General features: G+C 47.0%; 1 protein-coding gene across 1 annotated transcript; it reads right to left on the reverse strand.

Annotated features, from left to right (window-relative positions):
• Positions 1–2,043: 2,043 nt before the first annotated feature.
• LOC125513402 (DNA repair protein XRCC3 homolog) lies at positions 2,044–3,283 on the reverse strand. The gene has a single exon (XM_048678514.1). It carries the CDS (start codon positions 3,059–3,061, stop codon positions 2,210–2,212), a length of 852 nt encoding a protein of 283 aa, XP_048534471.1. The 5' UTR covers positions 3,062–3,283; the 3' UTR covers positions 2,044–2,209.
• Between the last annotated feature and the right edge of the window lie 5,834 nt (positions 3,284–9,117).

Consider the following 9,117-nt stretch of genomic DNA (forward strand, 5'->3'; position numbering starts at 1 on the left):
TCATCTTCAGTATGCGAATGACACCATCATTATGGTAGAGCTCAATGAGACCAGTCTCATCAATCTGAAATTCCTTCTGCGTTGCTTCGAAGCTCTCTCGGGTCTTAAAATTAACTTTTCCAAGAGCGAGGTCATTGTGACTGGGGTTTCGGAGTCGGAAGCGCAACGGGTGGCTCACCTTCTGAATTGTTCCCTTGGGTCGTACCCTCTCAAATATTTAGGGATTCCTATTTCCCCGTATAAGCTCTTGGCTAAAGATTTTGCCCCGGTGGTCGCTAAAGTTGGCAATAGAGTCCTCCCTTGGCGCGGCCGCTATAACACGCAGGCGGGCAAAGTTGCTCTTACCAACTCGTGCCTCTCGTCCCTCCCGATGTTCCTGATGGGTTTTTACCTTCTGTCCAATGGGACTCACTCTGGCTTCGACAAGCATAGGGGTGCTTTCTACTGGAACTCCGCGGACAATAAACGCAAATATAGACTGGTCATATGGAACATCATTTGCCGGCCTAAGGACAAGGGGGGCCTTGGCATTATTAACACGAGAGTCATGAACAACTGCCTTTTGATTAAATGGTGGTGGAAGATAATGACTCTTGAGGAGCGCCCTTTCTGGCTTTCGATTCTTAAAGCTAAATATTTCCCTACCTCCAGCCCAATGTTTGCCTCTGCTTCTGGAGGGTCTCAATTTTGGCGTCAATTGGTTAAAGTTCGGCCGATTTTTCGGTCCCTTGTCAAATTTGTTGTCAGGAATGGTAAATCGACTCGCTTTTGGTTGGATTGGTGGGTCGGTGACACCACGCTTGCGGTTGCCTTTCCGGTCCTGTTTTCTTATTGTGCTGATCCCGAGATCTCTATCTCTGAGCTCTCGGGTCAGGGTTGGGTATTAGAATTTCGGCGATCCCTTTCCCTTGTAGAGTTGGAAGACTGGCAGCGCCTTACTGCTTGCTTCCCCCTGCTTTCAGCGGAAGAGGATTCCGTGGTTTGGCCCCTTTCTTCGTCGGGGCGCTTTTCTGTTAAATCAACATATCATAAGCTTATCTTTGGTGGCTGTTCGGTAAAGTTTAAGGATATTTGGTCTGCCCGTATCCCTCCTAAGATTAAAATATTCCTATGGCAAGCTGTGCGTCGTAAGCTGCCGGCGGCCGATCAAATTAAGAAAAGGAATGGGCCGGGCACTGATAGGTGCGTTCTTTGTGGGGCTCTTGAGAATACTGACCATATTTTCTTCCATTGCTCCTTAGCTAAACTCATGTGGTGTTGCATCAGACTTTGGCTTCATGTCAACTGGGCTCCTTCCTCCTTTGAGGACCTTAGGCGATATTCCAATTCCTTATCTGGGCAGTCCAAGCGGGTCTTCTTAGTTGGTTGGGCTGCGATCGGGTGGTCTTTGTGGACTATTAGGAACAAGTTCACAATTGATCGCATTTTTCCGGCTAACCCTGTCAGCTGCTTATTTAAAGCCAATGTCTTTTTGCAGCAGTGGAGATTGTTGACTAAGGAAGGGGACCTTCAGGCCTTCGACGACATGTCATCCAAAATGAAATCTACGGCGTCATTCCTTCTACGGCGTACTCCGAGGGCGGCTCCCTGAGTTTACCCCGATGCTTTTTGGTGAAGTGCTAGCCTGTGTGCCATGTTAGGCTGAATGCCTTGTAATGCTACTTATGATCCATGGCTGTTTAACTTGTTCTGGGTGTTGGTTCTGTTGCTGTAACTCTGCCTGGTGGCTTTATTTATAAAGTCGGGCTCCTGCCTTTTCTCTAAAAAAAAACTCATAAGCACAAGGTTGCACAGGAGTATTGATGTTGAAGGTTGTTGATTCAGCAATGCAAAGTATTTAAGGCAATAGATTTCACAGGCAACAAAGTGCTTATTACGAAGGTTCACTTTGACAAACTCCATTGAAGGTATCAATATTGAGCTGGCACATAATCAATACCCTGATTTCAACCACGCCCAGTAAAGCAAGAACCTATTTTTGTCCGCCTTGGGATTTCATAACTAACTTGCTCGCCATAAGTTCACCGCATCCCCAAAAAGATCTATAAGAAATAAGACAGAGCTAATTCACATTTCATTTGAACCATCGAGGAATGAGGATAATCTCCTTACACTGTATTTCAAACTGAATCACCCAGATGCACATTCGATCGAACAGGTCGTCGGGTTCTCTCGTGGCAAAAGATGACTGACATACAAGACCGTTGGCCTACCTTTGTGCCGGCTCAACGCCGAAGACACCGTCCCTCCGTATCACGAACTCACACGTCCGCACCGGCAAGTGCGGCGCGAAGGCCACCTTCATGTGCCTCCTGGCACTCCCACCGTTGCTATCCACCTCCCGCGTCAGGAACAGCCGAGTGTTGACGCAGTTGGCCCACGCAAGCCCCAGCGCAGGGCTCACCTGCCGCCCCGACGACCAGGCCACGGTGTTTCCCGTGTTCCCCTCCACCACGTCGACCACCTGGTTGGTAACCACAACCACACATTGGTGCCTGTGAGCCAGTTCCTTGAGTTTTGCGGATATCTTGAAGAAGAGCCCAGACCGGCGTTTGAGGTCGGCGGGTGAGGCGTCGAAGTCGGCGCGGAAGAGGGAAGCGATGGAGTCAAGGAGGATGACGCGGATAGGCAGGGGGTGGGGGGAGCGACTCGGGTGGGAGAGGTGGTACTGGGCGCGGGATAGGAGGGAGAGGAGGTCGGAGGGGGAGTGTACAGCGGCCACAAGGACGTGATCCAGGAGGTCTGGCCGCGATTTGGGGGCAAGGAGGCGGAGGCGGCGGAGGGGAAAGGGGACGTCGGAGCATAAGAAGAGGGAGGAGGAAGGGTGAGGGGAGAGGGGCGCGAGGAGGGCGAGCTGGAGGCAAAGCTGGGTCTTCCCGGCGGCGGATTCGCCAGCAATCTCTGTGACCGACGCGGCGGGGAGGCCACCGGAGAGGAGGCGGTCCAAGAGGGGGCAGCCAAGGGAGAGTTTGGCAGCGCGGGGGGAAGCGAGGAGAAGAAGGTTCTCCGGACGAGGTTCTTGTTGGCTGTAGGCGGAGGTCTTGGGCGCCGGAGGCCGCATCGCCGGCAATCTCGCTGCCAAGGGATTTGGGGATTTAGCAATTTGGGGTTCGAATTGGCGCTCCTATTTCCTGCCTTAAGCAGCGAAATGCAGCTAAAACGCGCGATGGGCCAGACCAAATAGCCATCGCTCGCCTGCAAACGCGACTCGGGACCGAGGAAATATCCTGTGCAACGAGCCAATTCGTGCACCCAATACACCGAGCGATTCTGGGCGATGGGGGAATAGATGGACTGGATGTTATCTGGCTGCGGGTATATTTTACACAATGGACCTTGTCAAGTCATTGAATTGCGCAAAAGTCCTTCTGAAATTCCACTCTGCTTTGTACCAGTCTCCGTGAGATCCCCTCTCTGTACCAGGCGATCTATCACGGACGAGCTCTCTTCAGCAGAACTCCCATCCCGATGGCTGCATTCCCTTTTCCCTCTATCCCCACAATCTATCCCTCTCCACGACGGTGCTGACTATGGCTTCGCAGGACCGACGCACACTCCTGGTTTGGCACCGCTGCCGCCGCCGTTGCAGTTTCAGATTCAACGCCGCCGCAAATTCCAAACAAGCTGAGTTGCTTTCTTTATTCAGATCGTGAGTTACATAAAAAGAGAGCTAAGAATATACTCCTGATTACTGATTACGATGGATATCATTGAACTCATATATACATAAAGTTAACTATGATCTTGTCAAATTTTCTGGAGTTTCCTCATTTCACATTCTAATTTGATTAAACTTCTACGAGACAATTCTTTTTTGAGGGATCTACAACACAATTAAAGCCTGAATGGAATACTAAAACACATCTTCAAGCCTAAGCGCAAATTCTCTGGTGATTCTCAAAGCTGAGAAATCATTCAGCTAGTACCCAGGTGGATTAGGCCACAAAATAATTGTTAAGAGCTACATCACCATATATATATATATATATATATATAGACACAGTCTATTTAATGTCCTACCAACTGGTGGAAGCATGATTTTGCATTGGAACAGAGAACAAAATCTACACATCATTGGAGAGAACCAGTCCTTAACTTCAATCAGGCAGAGACCAAAAACTAATACATATAAATGGAGAGAACCAGTCTTTAACTTCAATCAGGCAGAGACCAAAAACTAATACATATAAATGGAGAGAACCAGTCTTTAACTTCAATCAGGCAGAGACCAAAAACTAATACATATAAATGGAGAGAACCAGTCTTTAACTTCAATCAGGCAGAGACCAAAAACTAATACATATAAATGGAGAGAACCAGTCTTTAACTTCAATCAGGCAGAGACCAAAAACTAATACATATAAATGGAGAGAACCAGTCTTTAACTTCAATCAGGCAGAGACCAAAAACTAATACATATAAATGGAGAGAACCAGTCTTTAACTTCAATCAGGCAGAGACCAAAAACTAATACATATAAATGGAGAGAACCAGTCTCGACCCGGCTCCTCAGTTTTTCCTGCAGCAGAAAATAATTTCTGGAGCTTCACAAAACTAACCTGGTTCAACAGTCTTGCGTTTTTCTTTTTGCGGGTAAGTCTCGCAGGTTTAACACCATAAAATTGTTACACAAATCCACTTGAACCATGATAAAACATAAAATCGTTCCACACATTTGGCATCACGAACTAACTTCTTAAACACATGAGTGACCCTTTTTACTGGAAGCATCCAAGTGCATAAATGACAACCGAAGTAGAAGTACATATAGACTTGTACAGATTTGTTTCCTTTGTGCACCAGGTTTAGACAAAAGGAATCGAAAAAATCAACTTAGCAGCAGCGACTAGTAGATATACTTCACGAGGAGAGCATTTCGGGCGATAGAGTACAAATCAATCATCAGGCCAACTAGCATGAACAGAAAGTCATCTTGATGACTTCAAGATAGATGGAATACATAATGCATGTTGAAATGACCACAGAGCCTCCTGCAAGAATAAACCTAGGGGTTAATATGCCAAGTTAGCTACAATTGACGGTAATATATATATATATATATATATGCAAAAAATATATTCAAATCAATGTGAAGCTAGGCTTACCAATTCCCTTTGTAAACACGGCAAATGGTACAATATAAGTGCCTACATGGTTTACTGCTAGCAAATTCCTGGATCTAACAGTGATTCATATTCAGAATTTTATACATAGTATAGTCGGATATACAACACATGGAAATTCAACAAACCAACAGAAAGCCACATGAATATTTGGGAGGGCATATGCATGCTCCGAGACGACAGTTGCACACGTGAGCTCCTAGAAAGACCACAAGTCCAAAACCTCATCTAAAAATACCACAATCAATACCATAAGACCGTAGCGACACTGAATTGTACTAGGACCAACTGAGCGGTGGCCCCATCCATTACACACCGCATATAGTTCTTCTACTAAATTTACACAAACTGACTTCAACTCATTATTCCAACATCACATTAGTGAAACTGGCGCATCTAGTTATCTGGAACCTTTTGGATGTGGAAGCGAGACGAAGTTCAACTAGAGTACTGGACCATGTAAGGCCCTTTTCATTTTTAATATCAGAAATGTTGATGGTAAGAACATATAGAACATTACTATTTCAGGTACAAGAACATCACAGGAACAACTACTCCCTCCGTTCGGAATTACTTGTCTCGAATATGGATGTATCTAGAGCTAAAATACATCTAGATACATCCATTTCTGCGACAAGTAATTCCGAACGGAGGGAGTAGTAATCAACAAAATCTTGCCGTGTACGCAGGGTCACAGTAATCCTTTTTTCACACGCATGTGGAGTGATTCATGTACAATTTTACTCTGAAGTTAGCAAAAGGTACATGATAACTGTATACAGAGCACATCCCCTAATTGTTCTTGTGATGTTCAGTGCACACAGAGCAAACCCCCTAATCTTTTTTCCACTCTAGCAATTGCAAATAGTGATAAAATTTTACAATTACGGCTAAATCTCACACATAAATTCGGTGGTATATAATACTACTATGCACTTGTTTCAAACGAACTGGGGGAAGTGAGGAATCGGAAGAACCAATATGACTGCACATTTATAATATAAGAACCAAATAGGGCGCACATACCTCAGATCCTCGAGCTGTAAAGGCGGATAGCCGACTCCTATGCAGCCGTGTTATTGGTCCACGGAGCTACAACCCTGCGTCGCTAAAAAGATGCAATCACAGCGCGCAGCCGCTGGACCTCATGATTTGGATTCTGGGCGTTGTTGTTTCAACGCCGGCGGCCGGAGAGGGAGAGGGAGATGGACAGGAGAGAGATAGGGACTTCTCGAGGAAGAGGAGAGGGAGATCGAGGGACAGAGGTGAGTCGCCCCATTTTTCTACGAACCCCTGGTTCAGTGGTATAGGTACAGAAAAGGAACAGAGGAAACGAAGGAGACGGATTTCGGAGGGACTCTGCGCGCAGTTAAATGGTTCTACAAGGCTCATTATGTAAAATGTGCCGGCGCCTACGTGATGATAACATCCCATCCATTAATTTTTCATCCACTGGCGCAGAATCGCTCGAAGCATCTGTGCACGAGTTCGCTCGTTTCACCAGATATATTCTCACTCGGGACCTCCTCTCCAGCGGACTCCCTAATTTTTTTAACGGGGCATAACCTGTAACACCCCGAATATGATTTACCTAATATGTAGTCCAACTCTTACTGTTTCCGGCGTTAAATTATTTTATTTTCTCGGGTTCGGGTTTTGCCTCCGTGTGTTGTTGTCGTGGTCATGCATCTCATATCATTTCATCATGTGCATTGCATTTGCATACGTGTTCATCTCATGCATCCGAGCATTTTCCCCGTTGTCCGTTTTGCATTCCGGCGCTCCGTTCTCCTCCGGTGGTCATTTCTACCTTTCTTTCGTGTGTGGGGGTTAAACATTTCCGGATTGGACCGAGACTTGCCAAGCGTCCTTGGTTTACTTCCGGTAGACCGCCTGTCAAGTTTCGTACCATTTGGACTTCGTTTGATACTCCAACAGTTAGCCGAGGGACCGAAAAGGCCTCGTGTGTGTTGCAGCCCAACACCCCTCCAATTTGGCCCAAACCTAAACCCTCTCCATCATCTAGAGCGTTCGATCACGATCGCGTGGCCAAAAACCGCACCTCATTTGGACTCTCCTAACTCCCTCTATGTCTATAAATACACCACGCTCTCGAAGTTCCGGATCCCCTCCTTCCAAACCCTAGATCCACCACCTCGCGCCGCACCGGACACGTCCGGTCCGGCCGGACGAAGTCGCGCCGCCGACCCGCACCAGTGGTGTAGCGCCACGTGGCGCCCGCAGACCCGCCGCCGCCAAGGCCTGCCGGGCCCGCGGAGAGCCCCCGAGGCCCGCGCGCCGGATCCGCCGCCTGCCTCCCTCATCGCCCGACCGTGCCGCCACTGCTCCTCCACCGCAGCGCCCGCGCCGGCGAACCCCGTTTCCGGCCGCCGCCCCGCGCCGGCGAGCGCCGCCGCATCCGCCCCGCCGCCGCACGGAGCTCCACCGCGCCGCCTGGCGAGTCCTGCTCCGGCGCCGCCTCACCGCCCTCCTCGACGTCCGCGCTGCCCTCCTCGACGTCTGCGCCGGCCGATAAGTCCGACTCCGGTGAACAGTAACTCCGGCCGGCGAACCTCGTAATCCGCGCCGATCCGGATTTGGATCTGAGCTTGTCTCGGTTGACTTTTTGCCCCGAAACCCTAATTATTTTGCTATGTTTGTCGTGTCGTACCTCCACATTGGTAGCTCCGTTTTGGGCATATAGCATATCAAAATGTTCATCTCAGAGAGTACATCATTTCATCTCATTGCATCATTTTCATTTGAGTTCATCTTGATGCCCGAAATGCTGTTGGAAGAGTGCTATTTGAGTTAATTGTCACATCTGCTGCTCCAATTAGATATTTGTCATTTTTGCCATGATTAATGTGTGCATGATATGCCCCTAAGCTCTACATATGTTTTGTTACATGTTTTGCCATCTATCTAGAGGTACAACCCATGTATTTTTCTGATGTGTGTGGCGACTAGCACAAGCTTGCAAAGTGGTGCATTCGTTAATGCTGATTTCAGGGACTTAGCAATTCCACTAAGTCTTTGATTTGTTTATCTCAATATGCCATATGTTCATGTTGTTTCCTAGTGATCCGTGCCTCTTTTGAGGATGATCAGTAAGGATGTTTTGTTAATCTTGTAGTTCTCTATCCATCCATGTCTTTATTTGCATTTATGGAGCACCCCAGTTTGAGTCAATCGAGCTCTATTTTTGCTATTTCGTGAATTTGGGAAGTTTGTCTACTTGTTAGCGATTTTGCCGAGGATGTTGTAGTTGATCCGTGCACGCTATACTATTGTTCTTGCCATGTCTAGCTTGTATTTTGTGTATTCTTGATGGGTGTATGCTTATATTGTCATGACATGCTCTGTAGTGAGTGCATCGAGCTCGTAAACATGCCTACTTGATATCTGATTTGCATGCTCCAGTTTTTCACTAAGTCTAAGAACTGATTATGTTTTTGCCATGTTCATATGCTTGCAAATGTATTTTCTGATCCCTTTTGGTTCAAGGTCACTAAGGGACTTTTGTTAAGCTCTTTGAGTAGCTCCATGCCATGCTTTACTTTGCCATGTTCAGGCCCTGTAGCATATAGTTTTCATGCTTCAAAGTGTGCTATCTGATCTAAAATTCCAGACAAGTGTTAATTTCACTAAGTCTGAAATCTATTTGTCAAATGCATTTTTGACATGCTTGTTTGAACCTGTTAATGGATGAATTGGACGTAGCTCAGTGTTCATCTTTTGTTAAGCATCATGAATGGATCCCTGCCATGTATTTTGTTGCCATGTTTGAGTGCTGTAGCATATTCATCTTGTTGCATTTAGATGGCCACTTGCTGTATATCGCAGACCGTTGTCATATTTGAATTGCTTGCCATTTCCAAACCGTGACTCCGATTCCGGCATTCTTTATATCGTTTTCAAGCGATTTCACCTCACCTTTCCAGTGGCACACCTGGATTTCCAAGTTGAGGCCAGGTTCATTCATTCCTTGTCA

The sequence above is a fragment of the Triticum urartu genome, chromosome 6 (assembly GCF_003073215.2).
Source record: "Triticum urartu cultivar G1812 chromosome 6, Tu2.1, whole genome shotgun sequence".
In the NCBI taxonomy this organism is placed as follows: domain Eukaryota; kingdom Viridiplantae; phylum Streptophyta; class Magnoliopsida; order Poales; family Poaceae; genus Triticum; species Triticum urartu.

What these genes read in the sequence shown, in the direction of transcription:
- LOC125513402 (XM_048678514.1), bottom strand. Translation starts at nt 3,061, where the DNA reads ATGCGGCCTCCGGCGCCCAAGACCTCCGCCTACAGCCAACAAGAACCT.